General features: G+C 32.9%; 1 protein-coding gene across 1 annotated transcript in view; it reads left to right on the plus strand.

Moving 5' to 3' along the window:
• Positions 1 to 2,397: 2,397 nt before the first annotated feature.
• Positions 2,398 to 23,126, plus strand: part of LOC128241247 (cardioacceleratory peptide receptor-like) — an 84,359-nt gene continuing 63,630 nt past the window's right edge. Inside the window, exons 1-2 of the mRNA XM_052958193.1 lie at positions 2,398 to 2,462; positions 3,778 to 3,838. Of these exons, the coding sequence (XP_052814153.1) occupies positions 2,398 to 2,462; positions 3,778 to 3,838 (126 nt within the window). The remainder of the gene's footprint in view (positions 2,463 to 3,777; positions 3,839 to 23,126) is intronic.

Below are 23,126 nucleotides of genomic sequence, written 5' to 3' on the forward strand. Positions count from 1 at the left end.
ATACAAGTTGATATATGTTATTGTTTCTCGAGAGACGGGTCATTTTCTAGTCAGAATGGCCTGTTTATGCCTTGTTCTATTATTTTACCACTGTAGAGGGGAAACAGTGGGCCAAACAAATAGCTCGTCTATTGCTAAGAGTAGATGTCGTATACTTGTTTGCATTGCCTTATTTTTCTCTGTATTAATATTCTGCCCCGATGTAGCACATATCAGAAATGGTAAATGTAGATGGGCAACAATAATGAGTTTTAACCCTTCAGCCAAGGTGCATATCGCAGGATTTCACTTTAATTAGTTCTACTGAAGTTATAGAGACAAACACAGATGCTCAAAGGTTTCTAAAGTTTGTTCCTAACGTTCTTTTTATCAGGATTCTAAAAACATATGTGTACCTCTTTAATTTAAGGGCAACTGTATAGTCTTCAAAAGGTACTAAACAATAAACGTTATATGCAAGTAAGAGTATGCCTTTTGTTGTTGTTGTTGTTGTTATTGAATTGTATTTTTTTGTTAAATAATACTGTGTTTTTGTGATTGTCAGCGCAGTACTTTCAGACGGTGCGCCGTGTTTGTTGATGTGAGCCTGTCACATCTGAGATATTTGGGTCGATCTTCACCAGGGAAACATTCTCTCGGCCTTTGAAGGACACTAAACTGGCGTTTGCCCATGAAACGAACTCACGAGAGATTCGTATCAGCTTCCAGCTTTTTTACAATCAATATAAATTAAATTGCATTTAAACCAATCTCACTTTGGGTCTGTGAAAAGATTTATTTAATTTAGGTAACCTAATTTCTCTCCTTAACATTGTCTTCTTTAATTGCTGTAATGTCCCGATTTGATTATGCTTCAACGTCTTGTTATTAGATTTGAATTATGAGCACAGCATGTTGTAATTGCGCCCACGAATAAACAATAAATAGTTAACCAAATTCGACAGTATTGTGCATTAAACGAGTACATTTATATGAATATCTGAGAAGACGTGGTATTTATAAATAATTTGAATGCATATAAAAATGCACATAGATAATTTAGTGAATGGTTCTTATATTACATACTTAAAATGGCTTTAAAGAGTACATGTTAAACAAGCTGATAATTAAATGGTTATGAAATGTGATGTGATTAATAAATAATACGGGCTCTAAACCGAGCGAAGGTCGGCAGGGCTCTATTACGGTCACACATAGCACTACTTTCGTTCAAAAGTTGCACATACTGTTCATAAACTATATTGAGCGCGTGCATGCCGGACACCAACGTCATTTAAACTATGAGATGCGGCGAAATAGCGCCCCAATAGTTATTAAAATAATTCAAAATATGCTCATAAGCAAATACTATGAATACTTTTGGTAAACTCAAAAAGACAAATAAACAAATTTCTATAGATTGTCTGAGATATATACTTTGTTTTCACTTGTTTTTTTAAAGATATTCACACGCATTGTTTACCATTCTATACGAAGGTCACATTTGACAGTTAGTAGTTTTCATTTTAGGCGTTACAATATCAATACTATTTAGATGTTTGACAGTTGTTGATCGGATAGAAATTTCGAAGAATTAATTCCTGTTGGATTACCGATTTAATTACGACCATGGATTATACCGGTACACATAGCAGAGCTTGTCACGTCAGCCAGGTACAGTATGATTATTTTGTAAAAATGTAAAACCACTTTTCAGTAAATCATACAATGAAGATATCAATTTCATAAACTTATGACATGCGAATGACCAGTTCAGAAATCGCTATGGCTGAGCGAGATATTGTCACTGAAAAGATGGATGGGGTGTACCGCCTGTGAACCTCAACAATGGATGAGTGAGATGCTTTGACTGAGATCAAAAGATGGGAACACCTTTCAATTACCAACACGCTGGTTGAGAGATTGAAACTAAAAAGATATACAGGAATTGTGTGACAGGTGAACTCTTGTGCCATGCAACACCACTTCTGTAAATTAAGAAGTTGGGCGGGGAGGGTGCGGGAGGGGTTTCCCCTACTTCCAAGTGAAACCATGGCGGAGCGCAAGATTATGACTGAAAAGATCAATGGACGGTTGCGGTCCGACACCATGTGAATGATAAAGATTGTATGTAATATTAAAATATTTAATATTTAAAAATATACGACCAAAAGTGGATTATTTGTTTATTATATGTATCATTGAGTACACAGTGACAAACACATTTTTTATAATTCTCAGACCAAGAGATCACCCAAGGGACCGAATCGCCCCAATCAGATAGCTCGACTGGCCACAACTGCAGTCCAAATACCAGGTAACTGAAATGCAACACCACTTTTTGTGACAGATGCTATTAAATTAAGAAGTTGGAAGGGGAGGGTGCGGGAGGGGTTTCCCCTCCTGCCAAAAAAAACCATGGCGGAGTGCAAGATTATGACTGAACAGATAAATGGACGGTTGCGGTCCAACACCATGGCTCTGTGAGATATTGTGACTGTAAAGATGAATGGTTTTGCTTTGATCCACAGATTGTGTGAAAGATTGCAAATAAAACGTGCCGAGTGACCCCTCGTGCCAAGCAACACTATGGGAGATGAGAGATTGTGACTGAACGTGTTGAGAGGAAGGCTGACACCATAAGAGTGCAAGATTGTGATTGAAAGACAAATCGGCAAATGCGGGTTGATGGTTTTTCTGTGGGCCACAGATCGTGTGAAATATTGTAACTAATTAGTCAGTCCAGGGTGTGGAGAAGGCGAACCATACTTCCAAACAACATCCATGACTTAGTGAGAGTTGCCATACCCTTACAATGAAACAACATGGCTTTGTGAGAGAATCATCAATGTTACTAAAATACACTTACTTTACAGGTGCACCTGTATCTTATCAAGCTGTGCAATTCTTTATTCATACGTTCTGTTCTATATATATTTTAAAACTTTAAAATGGAGGTGCATCTCTTACATAAATACAACTGCACCTCTATATTTAAGATGGATGTGCACATCTTTAATATACAACTGCACCTCTATATTTAGATCGTCATGCCTTTTCTTAGACCTGCACCTTTAAAAATTAGTTGCAACTCCATTTTGTCAATTTACATCGCCATTTAGTAGTTTTTCACCCGAATGGTCAAACTGTACTGGCTTGCTCACACTCAATTTCATGGTCAAGTTTGTTATAAAGTTGCCATTGTGTCAAAATTTCTGCTTGTAAATACTGTAAACACTCTCTGCGATTCACTCAAATCTGCATGCGATAATGCACCAGTCAATTGTACCCCCCCCCCCAGGTCCGGGGATTAGTGGGGACTTTGACATTTGGTCCAGCCAACCCTGGCTAAAATCCCCGACCTGTGGGGACGAACAGATGGTAAGATCCCCGTCAAATGCCCCTGCACCCCAGGGACCCTAGGTAAGGCCCATTATCCGCTATATTTAAAGCGAAGACAAAACCACCGCATTTCCCCGTCTATCCCCTGTATACCTCCGGACTTGGGGGGGGGGGGGCGTGGTTACAATTGACTGGTGCATAAGACCCCAGCTTCTCGATAAATCTTAAGCGTAACGGTCTTAAAAAGCTTGAACCTGTTATAAAATATTTCCATAAATTGGGGCAAAGAAACATGACATACAAAATAAAAAAGTCATACAGTGTACTAATGCTCAATAGCAATATGTTTGGTCATAAGGAAGTTGTGTTACTATAGTTTAGATTTCAGTGTAAATCACTTGTAGATGGGATATGTAAGATAAGCACAAATTACAGATTTTTTTTTTTGTATTTCAGAATGCATCCATGCCGCCTGGTTTCTGACATTACTGCTGTGGACAGATTTTCATCAATGCAGGTATTGCCATGTTATGTATTACTGGAGGAAAAACGTTTGGAAATAAACCAGACTTTTGCCAATTTTTACTATCACATTCGAGGAAGGAACTAATGCATTAATAATATAAGCTTTTGCAGACGTATAAATAATTACTTTTATTCGTAATTCATCCGTATGATAAATCTATGATAATCAAATTTCTGATTTTGGAAACGAAAGTTTATGTTTGCATTTATAGTAAGAATTTTATTCTTAATCTAAGTTGTTTTTGTGAATTATCAACGATGTTTTGTGATAACAGCTAAACAATATAACATCATGATCCGAGGCATTTTTTTTGTCTTAAATTTTGAAGGTTATTTTTACACGATGTTTAGCCAAGACTATGGAATAACAAAAACCGTGTGAATACGTCTAGAAAGAAGGTTTTGAAGTACAATCGGAGACCTACTTTTCATAATGAAAACGCCGCATGTTCACGGTAAGATCAGCGGGCAGTTCAATATCAATACAGTTTTAAAAGGTACAATTATGGTTTACATGCAAATTTAAATCGTTTGAGATATTCTCATCCATAAATGTTGGGACTAATGAGTTCCACAATGGATGTATTTGTACTTACATAATTAACTATATCTCCGCTACATAGCTTTTTCAAAGATTAGGATCACTGCCTCCAAACGACACACACATAAATTCACAAACAAGCTTTATGTACTCAAACGTATGTCGTTTATATTTCGAATAAAACAGCATTAATAATACATTCGATGATCAATTAGTGCTATTTTTATAACGCATCTAAAGCTAAACAGCTTTCGATTGTGAAAAAAAGCAAAACTTGATTGATTTACTTATTGTTTTAAAAAAAAAAAAAAAAAAAAAAAAAAAAAAAAATAATAATAAATTAATAAAAAATGATTGATACTCATATTACTCTTATATCGATATAACTATTTGTTTGTTAGTCATATCGCTCAAACCTCTAGTCAAACATAACTGTTTCGAGTCATTATACAAATTGATACGTCATTTCATGACCTAGGCCTGTTTGGCATAAACTTTATGGAGGCGTGCGATAATATCAAGCCTACTTTGGCAAAAACATGTTCATTGTATGCTTTACAATTGTTTACAGACATTGATCAGTTAAATGAAAAAAATAAAAATTCCTACATCGAAAAATATCATTTCGATATTTTGCACTGTTTGCAATGTTTGCCAACTCTCACCCCAAAGGCAAAAAAAACCTAAAAAAACTACAATATAATGTCATTTTTTATCCTATGTTGGCCAAGGCTTGCCATGTTATGTAATCATTATTCTAATTATTAGTATCATTATTATTATTATCATTATTATTATTATCATTATTATTATTATTATTATTATTATTATTATTATTATTATTTTTATTGTTTTTATTATTATACCACATTTAAACAGCATTTCTATTTCAAAATGCACACGCTCAAAAGTCCTTAACAAACATATTACGAGTACATACATACAGTATAGCATAATTGAAAATTAACATGATAAAAAATAACAGCTACAAACAAACCATCTATAAAGACCATCAGTAGGTATTAACAATTACCAAAGATAAAAACCAACAATTAAACGTTACTTAAAAACTGTATTTTAAGATATCCAAGTACAAATATAAGTATTGAATACAATTAAAACCAATGGAAAATTAAGCACAGCATTTATAAAACAAGGAAATTAGGTTAGAATGCCAACATAATACTAGTTAAATGAAGCTACACGTGTTTTCATTTTTCATTAACTCTAGAAATTGATCGTAAAAGATTCTTTTAACCCTGCAAATGCCCACACGAATGGGCGATAAAAACACCCAGTGTAAGAAGAATGTAGCATTTATGTCCATCTCGGATTAGAGTTCAAATAAAGGTCTGTATACGGGAGTTGTTTCAATTCAATGAACAAGCTAAAAGTAAGTTTTCTTTTTTATATCATTTGTTGCAACAAATATAAATTCAAAATAGTCCAAAAATAACCTGTTGTGGGAAGAGAGCAGATGTAAAAGGAAATGTATAAAGCCGATTCAATGCCTGTCTTGAACATTTTACTGTAATCAACACAGTCTAAAAAGACAAATGGGCGGGACGATAGACAATCTGTCACCGATAAGACGTTATAACAACAGATTAATGTTGTGATTCATCATTTGAAAACAAAAGTATATTGAAGATATCTTATCTGACACGGTGGAAAACAATGAATTGAAAAATATCATTCTTACAATTAAGACACATTTTGTGTAACCTTGGAAGATATCCTTGGCAATATGGGTTCACGTAGCCGCCATGTTATCCCTGAATTTATTTCACCTGGCGTTGCAGTCTTGATGGATTGTGTATACACACAACCCATTTGCAAAACAATTAGAAATTAAGTCACAAAACAACTTATATAGGGTAGTGCGAATATAATATTCCAAATTAGATGTGAATGCCTCACTTACCAATCCCTTTACAATGCCTCCAATACCATAGGACGATATACACTGTGTCAATGCTTAAAGTTAAACAATCTAACAACATATCAATCATGTCACTCATTATTTGAAAGTATACAATCAATCATGTTTTATCGGTTTTATTCTTGTTTCTGAAGACTACGAAATTAGAAAAGCATCACAGATTTAACCCGACCTCTGCACGCAATTTAATGGATGGTTTAACATTTTCCATCGTATAAGGGCATACCGTAATAGGAACCATTTTGGCATCATGAGCAACAGTAATTGCATTGTACAAACCTTGATTCCCAGACAAATTGACCGGTGGCTTGTCAGCGAGAATACTAAAAGTACGCTCGTGAAACGAATCTGTTTTGTACTTACATTTGAAATGTGATTGTAGTATAATTAGGTTCTTAAAACCTCTATGGCATTTCCTTTATATTAGAAAAAAACCATATGATAACGAGAGCGCAAAGTGATACATAATGGACAGCTAGACAGTTAAATTTCACTTTTTAATATAGCTAAGACAAAAAGAAGAAAATCTGTCCTTTACCTTTGCATCCACGTCTGATATAAACAGTGTTTATTCCTTTTACAATTAGAAGAAATATAACAACTATTACTTATTTGTAATGAGCAAACAAATATGTTCAAAACGGTGCTAACAATATATGTAACATTTAGTAGTTACTTGCTTTCAAATTACTATTATGTAAAATGCATCATCACTGATATACAAGGTAATTGCCGTTTTTATATTATCTCGTTTTTCAAACGGAATTCGGACGTGAACTTATCCTTGTGTAATCTTTAAAGGCCAAAGACATGTTGTTTATGATATGTTTTATGTATTGCTTTAATTTTTCAAAAATATATCATTTTAAATTATTACGGAGCCACTAGGTAACAAAGATTCAGCTTTGTGTGAATCGAAACCCTGAAGTGTGTTAATGTAGCTGTTTTTTACGTAGTCATATTATATAAGCATATCTAATAACCCTTCCTTTAAAAACCGAATATGTAATGTTAACTTGAACATATACAGTTCATCATTGTTACAATCACACATATCATGGCAAAATACAAGAGTTTAACTAATTATAACGCATTAAGCACATCTCCAGTCATAAACCTTTCATCAAAAACTGGTTTTACTTGTATCATTTTGTAGTCATATTTAGCTGATGTTAGAACCATTTTGCAAAAGATTATATGTATTTTTATATTCATTCAAACGTTTACAAATGTTCTGTGTTCTTAAATACACATTTTAAGTATAAGTTTAATGGCCAGAACGTTATTAAACCGACATTCTATCGAAGTTGATTCAAAATGTATCCCTTTTTTGTGGGTGCAATCCCCCCCCCATACTGCGCTGCTAGTTAAATCCAAATTCAACACGTTGAAAAGTAATCCAGTCGGTGAATTGCATAAATTGAAGAGAAATTAATTTAAAAGTCAAAAGGCTATTTTTGGTCATTCTAAACAATGAATTGTCCGAAATATTATTTGTGAAATGAGATGGTAGCTCTTGTAACCGGAGGCAGAGTATCGATTCCCAACCGCTGCAAAATGAAATTCGATTTCTGTCTAGTTTCCGGATGCAGAATATATTTCCATTATGTACAATAGGAATATTACAATGGTTTCTCAAAATAGATTTTATGAAATGCACTAAAAAGGAAGTCATTAATATCCATTTTAATATGATTCAATAGCCTTTGAAGCTAGATTACATTGTAAGACTATACGAAGACTTAATTCCAAACCTTGTTAAGGCGAGCTATGGTTGATGGTTGTCTTTAAATAATGTATCTTACATAAGGAGCAAGCACTCAATATGTTGCTCCGGCTTGATTCCTTCGTTTACAGGTGATGCTGGTATCCGGTCGTTGAGTACTTGACATTAATTACCTAGTTTATATGTTATTATCTACGTTATTAGTTAATGTTTCAAGTTGATGCGTGGTTTGATGAGGCTTATACAGTTTGATATATAAATAATTGATAAATGATGGAACAAAAGTGAGGTTATGTCCATACTTACTAATAAAAGCCACCAGTGGACTCGAGTTCCAGTGATCATTTTTTACGTGCCGTTCCAAGGTGATACTCGCATCAATTAACGGTAAAACAATTTTACGAGGTATAGTTTGTTTGTGGTGTTTGTATTGTTGTATGTGGTAAAAGTTTGTTTTTGGTGTTTGCGTATGTGATGTAAGTATGTTTGCGTCTATAGATCTTAAGTGTACCTCAATTGATCGATATATGATTTGATTTCTTTTTTAACATATACGTAGTTTTATAACTTCATTTTTCCCATATAAGTTAATATATATTTTGTAATATTGTAATTTAAAACACTTTATAATAAATTGGCAACCCTCTTCCGTATTTTAGAAATCACTTAAACCAAAGTGATTCGTTAAAAGCATTGTAGAGAACAGTAGACTATTTCGTTCATAAAAATATTTATATTTTATCTTATGGTGGTATATGATTGTAATGTATACAATTAAAAGTTTTCACATGTTATCAAAACCAAATCAATTGTCCAATGATCATTTATCAGAGCTGTTTTAATGTTGTTAGTATCTGTATGCTTTATAGTGAAAAATCAATTTTAATTGCAATAACACTATAAAAACTATCGCTTATACTTAACATTGAGAAATATAAGTCTACTTTGACAGACTGTATGTCTTCATGACAGAAGTATAGGTCTAGGCTGACAAATCTACCGTTTCTGATAGCCTTTCTGACAGCATTTTGCAGATAACAAAAGGTTCTGACTTGTCACAAAAAGCAAGGCCTACACTTGTTTATAACATGAAGACCTTTAATACCTACGTCATCAGTAGACACATTTCCGATAGCAAGTGTCTCCATTGAATATCTAATTGTTAATATGAACACGAGCCTATGGCGAGATTTCCGCTCCCAGATTAAATATCCTCTCAACAAGGCCATAGAACAACAGTGTTCGATATATTTTCAATCTCCTTTATCGAATAATTATCCGAGAATTATTTCAATTACTAAAAAAAAAAATATAATTAATTAGATAATATAGAAACAATTGACACTAAATCCACATAAATCATGTTTCCTGATTGAAAATCCTTCTTTATGGTTCTGTAATATACCACTTATTCCTTATAAATTATAATATAATTTGACTTTATTTAATACAGCATATAGATAAGTTTACTAATCCAAAAAGACTAAAAACGAAAACCAGTCCCTGGTTCTATCAGATCAATTAAATGTAATGGCGATAACTATTGTAATTGACATACAATTAGAAAAGCCATTGGCTCTGCATTGGGATGATTCCCATTAAGCTTTACATGCCTCAAGCCATTATTTTCGAAGTGGCAAGGAAATGGTCTGATCAAAGCAGCGAAATAGATGGCGAAATTTTGCCTTTGGTGCTAAATGAGTTGCTATCTGCAGTTTCCTTGAGGCAAAATTAATTATCATTGTGTAAAAGAAGTGCTATGACCTATTTCCAAAATAAGTGTTTTATTACAGACCTGTCGTGTGTTTGACCTTAAGATATAACGTATTATTTCCACTTCATTGAATAAATGTACAGCTATGGCCTTAATATCGGATAGCTTTGTCAGAAGGTTATATAGCGAGGGAATCAGAAAAAAGGAGCTACGCAAATATCTAGAAGAAATGAAACGGAAATTTGTTGTTAGGCCTTCTTTGTACAAAGCTTTATTAAGTCGTGATTGGACACCTTCAAGAGATATAGTTGGGATGAATAGCCGGCTCTTCGTCCAATTGTACAAAGTGTAGCTGACTCGTAATTGTACACCTTCCACACCGAAAATGAAAACGTGGAAAGCGTGGAAACACTAAAGGCACGAAAAACATGAGTTCAATTTGTTTCAATTCTGTTCAAAGGCAATACAAATCAATTCCAAAAATAGTTCAGTGTCCATAACTTTTATATATAAGTGCATGTCAGAATAGGTAATATAAATTGATGAATTTTGATACAGTAAGCTAGGTATTTAAGAGTTACTGAAAACATTATATACTAGGACATAATATTATACACATTGCTTTATTCCGCCCGTTTTTTGCTTATGTTAAGTTATTTAAATGACACCCGATATTTTCTGCGGACGTTTTGACTTTTTTGTCGTAATATATGTAAGACAGAGAATTTTTGTCAAGACGTTTCGATTTTGGGTCAATTTTTTATAACTTTCTATTCCTTAAAACGGTCTTCAAATACGTTTTTTCCAAACTGCATAACACGATTTCTCCTATTTAACAAACAACTCAATCGTCGAATAACTTTTCATTTTGAAGAAATAGGACACGTTAAAGTATTGTTCCGGTACTTAAAAGACAATTTATCTAAAAGCTAATAACACAAACCCACATGATATCTTACCATTAAAAATACAGGAATTATATGAATGGCAACCCATAATAGCAGTTTTATATCTAACAACAAAACTACCGACATTTCAATATATTTTAGAAAGTTATCTCAGTTAAAGTAAAGGCAATGGTTTCGTCTGTATATTTTCTGTTCAATACATTGAAAATAATGCATATTTCTTAATGGTTTTATTTAAATCACGATAATGATGAAGATCAAACAAAGAGCTATATTTACAGCTAATTTCCATTGAATCTTCAGACAAAATCGTAAAAGTGTTTATAACGAACTAAATCCCTTTTATGTCATTACAATAACGTTTGTGTTGTAGTACTTAAATGATTTGAATATTAAGTACAATCCAAATTTTCTAAGTTGAGGAATAATAATCAGAATAGTGGTCCTATTTGTCAGTAAGAGCAGACCTGAAGTATAACTATGGAAGGTATGCTAGTGGCAAAATGAAGGCAATCAATGCCTTTATAGATGCATTACTGTTTAGACTTCAAGACAACAACTGTGCAAGATCCGATGAATTAGAACTTATACAATAGGTAAAAATCATCAAAAAATGACAGTTTGGTACAGGGCTTAAAACCTCGATCAATATAGCAAGAACCCATATTTAATACATTGACATGCAAGTGTTAAGTATTATATTCCTATCTCATGAAATAAAAACATTATAAGGAAAAATTACAAATGCTTATTCGTCGGCAATAGATTCTTATTAATGTAATCATGCACAACCCTTCCTACAATTGGAAGATAATGTCTGCGATAATAATATAAGAGCCAGTTGGGCTGATAATCAGGCGTTTGGGGGAGTTGGATTTTTCATTAAGGTCAATAAATAATGTTCAATGAAACGGAGAATTGGACAAATTGATCGTGAGAAAAAGCACATGACCTAACACCCAAGAGCTATACCTTTCAACAATTGGCTGTCTTCCCATTGACCGGAACAGGTCTGAAAACAAAGTTGAAACGCGTAAAATAATGACCAAAAGTACATTATACATTAAGTAATTTATTTTTTTAGTTCAAAAGAAATCGAACGTTATATAGACTTCCAGGCAACAATATTTTTTTATAATATTTTCATATTTTTTCAACATTTTGTTATACTTTTATTTCAATCGTTTAAAATAATATAAAAACTATGGGATCAAATATTCAAGTGTGTGTGGGTCGCAGTAGCTCGACACTCTATAATTAACGGTTTGTTGACTTGAGTTATATACCGAAGCTTGACAAAAATGCATTATTGTTTAGTTTTATTCGATCATAGATCGAAGCTCGACCATTAGAACGGTAGAACACATATTACCCGTTGTCTTCTTTCGAAGTTTTGCTAGTTATAATAATAGATATAAACAATTTAAAATACATCCGAATACAATGTGGATAAATGTTTACCTGAAATCTAAAAGAACTTTTGCAATGAATGATATCGATTAAGAAGGTACATCAACGAGCCGAATATTACCCAAATTAGTAAAGTCTTAATGGTACTTAACACATACTATATCAGTAACATTCATTATGTTTTGGGTAAATTTGAATATTTACTTTCTATCAATTCCATTATAAGACGTGAGTGACCAATTCGTTCAATAGGTAAAAAAAACCGTATCGTACACAAATAAATGTGGTTGTCTTTACTAATTTCAAGTTTGTCGAAGATAAGATATTAATATAAAAATTAATTACACCTTACGAAAGTTCACACGAAATTCAAACGCATCCAAAGTTAAAACGATATTGCTTTTCGTTCAACTGAGATTAATAGAGAGAAATAAAAATATGTTGTCTCATTGCATTGCTTTTTTTAAAGCCGGTTGCAAAATAATATATTGATAATAAATGCATTTTAAAGCGTCGAAACCTGTATTTATGCTTAATGATAAATGTCACTAGATCAATTGAAAAAACATAAATGATGTTTTTGAAATGTTTTGTTCATCATCAAAGTATCAGTCATGCTCTTTTTAAGGCTAACTTAACAATGTAGATATTGTTATTCAATTAAGCAATCAATTTAAATCATGTTCGGTCGCTGTTATATTTTAAATCACACATTTATTCCATGATATCACTATCCGAGGCAAATTCGACACTGCTTGAAATAACTGCATTGAAAATTACGTAATTAATCTTTTCGATACTAAAATCTAATTAACCGTTTACCCATTTGATGTATATACGTCTAGCATGTTGAGACTTTGCGAACACTTTGTGAAGTAAGAGTACATTGCCTAACAAAATTGTGCAGATAACAGAGGCTCAAATTTGTCACAAAAAGCGATGAAGGTCAGCACGTGCTAACTTCATTGATACCTTGAATTCCCAAGACGTTATCAAACACATTTCCAAAAGCAGGTGTCTCCGTTGAAAATCTGAGTGTTATTTTGTTTTTAAATAATCCGCTTCAAGATTAAATTTCCCGTAGTCAGTAGTATCTCGATAAATAACTAGACTGCCCTGAATAGGAGCTAATGATATTATTTCATCCAAGATACTGGTGTGTTTAATAAAAATAAAGCCTAATTTATGAGATGAGTTATCATCGACACTACATCGTGACAAAACACGTAATTCCTCTTTGTTGGAAAGTGTTGTTTTTTTTCAAAACTCCATTTAATAATAAAACTATAAATGAAATGTTGATTTCTAATATATATTTATTTGATGATGACGAAATCATCAAATAAGACATGCATATTTAAGAAACTGCGAGTCAAGCTTTGATCTATGAACAAAGTTTGAACAATTTAGTTCCATAAAAGTACGAAACCAGTCTTGGTTTTAAAAACTTGTCCGTTGTCAGATGAATATATATATATATATATATATATATATATTGTTATGGACATACAATAGAAAATGTGTGTGGTTTGTTTTCAGTCATTCCCATTTTCACCTTGGCGTGCACAAACAAACTCAAATTGGTTCTGTCAACAGATAGGGCACCATATTGTTTCCCTTTTGATGCAAATCCCTTGTTTACGGTTAAATGAGTTATCTAAAGTCGACAAATATCACATTTGATAGGGAATAACAGTACAACTTTTAATCCTTACTGTTAATGTTCGTAGATGCCAGAACTGTTTGCATTTTATCTCCAAAAAATTGCGTCCGCAAACGAGAAATAGGCGTCGCCAATCGAGACTAGATTCTCGCTAAACTTGACAACCTTACTTACACTATAACCAGAACACGATTAGCTAATCGATTAGCAAATTGTGGAACTAACAAAAAGACAGAGTTGTTGCAAATCTAAAACTTAAAACTAGGGGTTGAGTGCTTTGCACTTTTATATCTGATGAAATATCCGTCGGCGTGAGTCCTCTCGAGTTGCCTTCTGTGAATTTCAGACGATATTATAAGCATTTTATGCGGCTACAGTTACAATGGCAACGAGAAAATATATAAAACGTGTACTTTTGCCAGTGACCCTTGCAGAATACTTGCACTATTTTAGGCGACCTTTTGTAATCATGACATCAGTCTTTTTCACATGTGTGTCCTGTAAAATATTCATATAGCAAGTTGATTCCAATTTTCCACAACATGTTTTAGCATTGAAATTCAAATAAATACGTTAGAGTCTAATTCATTCAATTTGGTATCATGTAAAAGCTTTTTAATAAAATGTATTATTATTACAATACTATTTATAAACAAAATACACAAGGCTAATGGTTACACTAAGGCTATGACGTATGTATTACCTTATTTGTACAACAAAGCAGATCGGAACAAACGTTTATATGAACACTATACATTATAACTGCATCAATAAAATAGGCTATTATAAACCATGGTCAAGGTCATTAAATTCTTGATATAGCTAATTTTATAGATTAAGAAACCAGATATCAATATTTAAGATTCAAGTGCATATGGTTATTGCGTTTATTTACCACTGGGCTTGACCCTGTAATTTTCATGGTATTATTGTTACGTTATTAATTCAAATTTTAACATCAAATTTCCGTTATTTAGGTGTTAACAATATCTGTAAAATATGCATGGAAAAATGCTTTTAACATAAGATGTCCAATTTCAATTGCGTCATTTTGCAACATCAACCAAATTTTGTCAATATAATATGTGTACATTTAACAATATATAATCGTACAAGTAAACAAAATGCAAGTATTCAAACATATATTTTAATATTCAGCGGATATTAACATAGCTAACCATACATAGATGTAACTGTTGTACAAATTCAAATGTACTCGTTCTATTTTCTGTATTTATTATAGAGCCCTAAATCTCACTCCATTGTTCAATATTGATACAACACAAACATCAGCATTTAACAAATTGTACTTCCCTAGAAGAAAATTGGTTTGACATTCACTTACAAAGTGCCTTTAAACCTTTGTCGGTTAACATGCTTTAAACGAATACAAAGCTTCGAATGCAGTTGAAAATAGTACCTTAGCAAGTTAAAATATCTATAAGTTTGAGGGTTTATCACCACATAAAAACTAGATATCTGCACCTTAAACCGGGGAAGCAAATTTCGGTCTGAATAACGTTTTGTTCGATTGTCAAAAGCAATCAGTTGTATTCACTGCTATTTCTGTAAGATTATTAGTTTTTACGTCGGTCTATGCTTTTCAGACAACTGATTGCCCAAACTTGTTTAACTCCTGTTTAAGTAGAGTAAAGAGAAGCGCTAACACTTGTAGCAGCCCAATTTGTCAGTTAAAACAGACGTGATGTGTAGCCTTGCGAGAGACGCGAACGACAAAATGACGTTATCAATGTGTTTTTCCGGAAAATGATTGATCAAATTTCCGTTATTTAGGTGTTAACAATATCTGTTAAATATGCATGGAAAAATGCTTTTAACATAAGATGTCCATTTTCAATTGCGTCATTTTGCAACATCAACCAAATTTTGTCAATATAATATGTGTACATTTAACAATATATAATCGTACAAGTTAACAAAATGCAAGTATTCAAACATATATTTTAATATTCAGCGGATATTAACATAGCTAACCATACATAGATGTAACTGTTGTACAAATTCAAATGTACTCGTTCTATTTTCTGTATTTATTATAGAGCCCTAAATCTCACTCCATTGTTCGATATTGATACAACACAAACATCAGCATTTAACAAATTGTACTTCCCTAGAAGAAAATTGGTTTGACATTCACTTACAAAGTGCCTTTAAACCTTTGTCGGTTAACATGCTTTAAACGAATACAAAACTTCGAATGCAGTTGAAAATAGTACCTTAGCAATTTAAAATATCTATAAGTTTGAGGGTTTATCACCACATAATAACTAAATATCTGCACCTTAAACCGGGGAAGCAAATTTCGGTCTGAATAACGTTTTGTTCGATTGTCAAAAGCAATCAGTTGTATTCACTGCTATTTCTGTAAGATTATTAGTTTTTACGTCGGTCTATGCTTTTCAGACAACTGATTGCCCAAACTTGTTTAACTCCTGTTTAAGTAGAGTAAAGAGAAGCGCTAACACTTGTAGCAGCCCAATTTGTCAGTTAAAACAGACGTGATGTGTAGCCTTGCGAGAGACGCGAACGACAAAATGACGTAATCAATGTGTTTTTCCGGAAAATGATTGATGCATTACTTGTTGGAATTCAAGACGATTGTCGTGCAAAATCCAATACATAAGAACTTATTCATCCGTTAAAAACTAAAGAAAAAGGAAAATGAACAGATTTATTCGGATGTATCATAACGATTAATCACAGAAAGACAATATTTAAGATAAAGGTGCCTTGACTACAAAACAATGAAAATGACAATCGATGCGGCCATTGTGTGTTATATTTCAAGATTCTATCTTCATTTCCTTGATGAATATTTATGTACAATAAAATGGCATACATAGTTTTTCAATAATTGGATAAAATAATATCTTTAAATTCACATTGTAACAAATGAAGAGAATCTGCTACAATGTAGACTTAAACCAATCGACGGCCTCTCTAAATCACTTGATTTTATTGTATTGGAACATGTATCACATATCTATACCTACTACTGTAGTATCTATAATATTTTCTTGTCCTGCTGGGAGCTGTGCTGCTGTAGTTGAGGGTTGTGCTGCTGGGTTGTGGGATTTGAAGCTAATTTTGTCAAATTGCATAAACCAAAAAAGATCGGGTTTTTCAGTATTTTCATAACATTTTTAAATACAGGGATAGGCCTAGAGGTCGTATATTTAAACATAAGCCTTGTTTAAGAGCGAACGGCATGGGCACAAAAGACAATGAACTAAAGACACAAACAGATAAACCAAATATACACCAAAACAAGATCCAATTCCATTCATCCGACGTTTGACAATGATTAGCTTACGTCTGATTCAAACGTTGGAAAATAAAAATAAGAAAATAATTTCCATGATATTACCAATAACCAAACAAAATATCCATTGCATATAATGTCATATATTTCATATATCGTTACATATAAAACAGAGATATATCGACATAACTGCCATATTGGAATTACAAGGGAGTAACGTTTGCTAAAGCTAATGTCGGATGGTGAAATAGTGAGTCTATAAAGAATCACGTTTTTTATCACCGCTAGTGTTTATATCTTCTCTGATATATACAGATCCATTTCGGAACTTAAATTGTGTTTGTAATACTCGATTATTGGCAAAGTGTTAGACACCATAGCATCATCACTATCGTGTATAATAATACAACCGAAATTCGTCTAAAAAGAGTTCAGCGTCCATATTCTTTGACATAATCAAATCCAAATCTGAATTTAAATTGTGTTTGTAAGACTCGTTTATTGGCAGAGTGTAACTCACATAACATCACCTCTATTGCGTATAATAATTAAACAGGCCACACTCACGTCAACAAATATTACCAATAACTGATGAGATTGACGCTTTGCAACGGTCGGTGAAGCACGTGTTGAATTGAAACTCAGACTTCTTCAAATAAAAAAGTTTGTTTGCACCAATGGAACTTAAACAAGCTGTCTCGCAACATAAAAACACTATTAACCTGTAACGCTAATTAGAAATTAAGAATAGTTATGCATGATTTCATTGAGTGAGCTCATTTGGAGACGTTGGAAAGGGTCGTATGAGGTTTTAATTGGGTCAAGGTTTCTTTTTCTTTAAGGGCATTTTTGTCTATAGCCTTGTGCATATAAGGGTCTTTGTTAACTGATGGCTGTAGTTTTTAATGTCTTTATTATAAACGCAAAAAAGACATCGGCAAACTGAATGCTTTTCATATATTACCGAAGAGTCTTGTTAAATGTCATTCTAACAGATACTCCGTTGATTGTGAATGCAATCTGCGGTTTTCAGTTATAAATCTTAAAATATTTGTTGTTTGCAAGTACAAATTAAACTCAATGTACCTCATGTGTACATATATGCACAATTTGATATCTTTTAAATAAAGGAGTATCAGTACCATGCATCGCATTGCATTGGCAATTGAAGATATAAAAACAATTTCGAAAATGCAATTTACAGAGTTACAGGAAAAATTTACCTTTAAGTGGGTTTGTTAAATTTTTGACAAGTTCAAAATATATTCATATACAAATGCAAGGTACCGAAAAGTTACAGTATTTGCTTACGCACAGTGTTTTGATATTCTAAAGCTATAATTATTAATCATTGCTACCTTAGCTTAGCACAAAGTATAACAACACTTTTAACTCTATCGGAATGATAGCTCGTGGGTTCCAATGCCTTTTTATTAAACTGTTTATTTCGCTATGTATTCAATGAGCGTTTCACTATCAAACTCATTGTTATTATTACAGAACTGCTTTTTTATTTTGTCCATATCGGTCAAGGGAAGTAACTGATGTATGGAGTTTGATCATCATCACATGACAACTCGTTATTCTTGGACAAAGGTCTTGAATACCATTACGAGTCGGAAGTAAATATGTTATTCTGTATAACGCTTTAGTATGATATTTATTTAATTCAGAGAAATAATTGAAGCTAAAAACAAAATTGAAGCATTCGTCAATCTATGAATTTTCAAGAACTTATTTAAACAAATATTCATCAGCGAGACTATGAAATTGATATTCATACAAATGCTGTTGAATAACAAAAAACTTGTATTAACGCGAAACAACACACTAAAACACCAAAGTAGTCAAAGGGAAGACTTTGTCATCAGTTCTTATTTTTAAATACTTATTTTGCCGGCTTCGTTCGAACGTTCCAATTGTAAGAGTGAACGTTTACGCACTAACTATCGTCACAATGTGTGTTTACGACATTAACTGCTCGTGTGGTATTTGCTGCGTACTTTCCTACGTGTTGTAACAGCTGGATCTAAGGTGTTTTGTGTCAAACCAACATTTACTACAAAACAAGAAAAAAACACATGTCAACAACACAAGGTCAACTGTCATAACAATTGTATACATCGGCCGATTATATGTGCGGGGAATATTGTCATGTGAAGACTATTTTGGTGTTTAATACAATGTGATATGTTCACAGCACAAAATTACATTTATATGTCTATAGGGAACTCCAAGTAACAATGGCGTTATGTACAATCTAATTAACAACTCACTGTTCTCAGCTGCAAGCCAATACTCTTACTCTAACAAAGACGATAAATGACTCGGTAGTAAAAAAGCAAATTGCTCTTAAAGAGAGAGTATAATCACATGAGTGGGGATAATGAAATAATGTCTAAAACGCCTAAGGACAATGCAATATTGTTACATATTAGTGTTAGAAAATCTTATCTGAGAAACGTCAGTTAGGTTTAATACAAGAATTTGAAGTAGGTAGTCAATATTTATTAAATGCTTAATATTTATGTTCAGTAGTATTGTTTATAGCACCTGCTAGAGGAATTTTTACGACCCATGAATAATATCATATAAATGCAACACAAACTGTTTTATTCTTAAAACTTAAAAAGACATTGGCTGTGTTAAGTAAAGTATAATACTGTTAGCTCTTTGAACTCAATTTCAGATTGCAGCTGATCTATTATTCGTATAATTTCTATTGAGTCATCTGAACATATCTTGTTCTCGTAGCAGTAACAGAGTGGAAACGACAAGGGTCATACTTAGTAACAAGACTCTCTCGCCTATAGGAATCAAACTAAGTCACAGGACGACCTTGCCCCCAGAGGTCAATTCAAGTAACAAGACGATCTTGCCTACAGGAATCATACTAAGTAACAGGACGACTTTGTCTCCAGAGCTCAAACTAAGTAACAGGAGGATATTGCCTACAGGAATCAAACTAAGTAACAGGTCGACCTTGCCCCCAGAGGTCAATTTAGGTTATAGAACGACCTTGCCTCCAAAGGTCAATTTTGGTTATAGAACGACCTTGCCTCCAGATGTCAATTTAGGTCATAGAACGACCTTGCCTACAGACACAAGGTTAACATAACAATCATTAGGCGAGAAACACGTTTTCATAAAGCAAACACCATGACAGACTGTATATGCATGCAAGTTATGATTAATTTAGACCATCCATCATCGGAATATTAACACGTCCAATTGCCAGGATATCTTGTTTAGAGGAACTTGGTTAACCTAACAGACAATAAATAAGAGAAAAAATCATGACGCTAATCATCATAGACGGACTACAAATGTATACAAACCGAATATTAATAAGAACATCCATAATTGGAACATATATCAGTTGTCTAAACAATGCCCAAAAGTGGCAGTGTGATTATCTTAGAATATATAATCGCTCAAAGGTCGGTTCCTATATCTTGATAAGGAACCTTCTTGTAGCACCCGAGTAATGTGGTTATTCAAATACACCTCAGTGGAATAAACTAATTGAATTCGCTCAATGCCGTTGGGATAAAGAATCGAATCGATGTGGTATTCGTTGTGTAGAACGCAACCAGTTATTTGATATTTATAAAGGGCATTTTTACCATATCGCTTGATGAGCGTTACTTAAACTGTCTTGCTATTGAAAAAGATTATACAGTGACATGGTAGAATGCCTTTTTACAAAGCGAGAGGTCGTTTGTTAAAAATCCAACAGATGTTTTATCAATGCCTGCAGCAATTTGCACTTATAATATCTGAATTTGTGTCTCCAATGTAAAGACTAAGCTTATGAAGATTTTTATCAATACCGGGTTTAGGATGGTTGTCTTGCCAAATAAATAGGCCCTTTAAAATGGCTTTCCATGATGAATTTTATCTTGATATTTCCATTCTATTTGTGTATTTTATTCGTCAATTAGTTTAATCACATAACTTGCCAATTCTATCACTAGCCTCTTTAAGCACGAATCGACACTGTCATCATATTGCAACATTTAACGGTATTGTGCATACAAACGTTTTGAAATAGTTTGATATACTCTGATTCGTGTGAGTCAAACGTTCATACCAAAAATAAAACAAATAGTTTGAAAAATATGTTCTTACAAATATAATTTAAGACTGACTTTACTTTAATTATACATCTACCGGTTTTCTTGTACCATGTTTGAAAGCAATTAATAAGCAAAGTATTTAACAAAGTAAATAAGAGATGTCACCAATATCATCGATCGAAACAATGTGATCTCCCGCATGCTTAAGGATATTAATTAAGCATTGTTTGTTTTAGTAACTTGAAAAAAGATTTAGATCAAAACATTCGTTTGTAAAATAAATTCTAGGCTTACCCCCAGTAATTTTAAACCCCCAGTAAATTTACATTTTACTGACCGTTCCAAGGCAATACCTAGCTTTGTTATATATAGTATGTATGCACTGTGCTGTTTGTGATGTTTTGTGCTGTTCTTCCATGTTTCTGGTTGGTGATTTTATGTAATATGTCTTTGGCGTTTACCCAGTGCCATTAAACCGGGTTTATGTTTAAACTTTTTGCTACTGAGCTTGTTTCTGTAGCTTTTCGCATAAATATTTACATTGCACGCCTGTGTCAAAATTCATCTACTTTAAAATTCAAGAATCTTAAGCTATCCGATGTACAATCAACTTTGTTATACATGATAGTTTGTACTATTTGATGCAGTGCCATAAATGACCTTGACTTTTTTTACTTTAAAATATTGAAAAATGTCGATTCACTTCAGATTTCGAATAGCTGTTTCTTTCATGACATTGTTAAGTTCATTTATCTTGTATATTAGTAATTAATTAACAAGCTTTACCAGCTAATATGATATTGCAATCATGCCATAAGTCCTCAAAATCTGCCATACTTGCAAATGGTTAGATGGAAAAACAACCGTATTTGTACATTGACTACCTTAAATCCAATCCCGACGACGTTTAATCGACAACACCCTTCGCAACGCATCTCTAACATAAATACTTTTCGTTAAACTTCCTACACTTTTTCGTGTTGTCTCTGAATGAGGTAAATGGTAATTTTCCTTCCATCTGGCTTGCAACAACAATCTGCATCTAACTTGTTCGTGGTACATCTGCATATGTTTAACATGTCTTTCGAGGAGGTATAAGAAAATCGTTACAACATACCTTGGCAATGCCGTTTTTAATAATACTCATTTGACGTACATATGAGAAAGTAAACTAAAATATGCACTTTTAAAATACGTTTTCTATATCTATATTTCTACAAAACATTTTTTTTTTTTTTCCTTTTTTGAATAACTTTTTGTGACTTAAACCGCTGCAAAAATAGTTATTATCAATTACTTGTTTTCCAATCAAATGAATTCGACGCAACACATCCTATATTTTTCGCCTAGTATTGCGAAAGCATATTTGCACATGCGCATTAGGCTACTGTGTGATACGTAAAAAAAACGCAGAGTCTAATACAAATGTTTTGTTCATGTGTCCATACGTTAGTTTATTATTGAAAAAAAACTATAAAGTATGCAAGGCCGAAGATGAAATATCATAACATAGGTTTGGTCTAGAAGATAGTAAACAACTTATGAAATCCCTTCCATATTTTATGTTTTCAAATATGTACTATTCTAGACGAAGATATTATTTTGGTAAGAAATAAAACTCGATATTTGATCAGTGTTCTTGTCCAATCATTGCTGATACTTTCTGGGGTGTTTTATGACCAATTCATATTTTGAATACACAAACACCCAAGGTTCGTCTAATTGGGTCATAAACTAGTCGGATAGGCTGAAGAAGAAATTGTCTTTGATTTCACGTACATATTTTCCTTTGATGTCGCAAAGTAAATTGGTGCATACGAATGCAATTATTGATAAATCGAAAGAAATATTTAGTGTTTTTATATTTAATTAGGTGCAACTAATGAGGCAATCATTCCATAGTTCAGTTAATACAGGCATCAATCTATAAGCACGTAGTTGGATGTGCACAGTATAAAAACAGAGAAATTGTGGCAGATTTATCTGAAGGGAATACCTTTAAGTGTTACAACAT

The sequence above is a fragment of the Mya arenaria genome, chromosome 7 (genome assembly GCF_026914265.1).
Source record: "Mya arenaria isolate MELC-2E11 chromosome 7, ASM2691426v1".
Classification (NCBI taxonomy): domain Eukaryota; kingdom Metazoa; phylum Mollusca; class Bivalvia; order Myida; family Myidae; genus Mya; species Mya arenaria.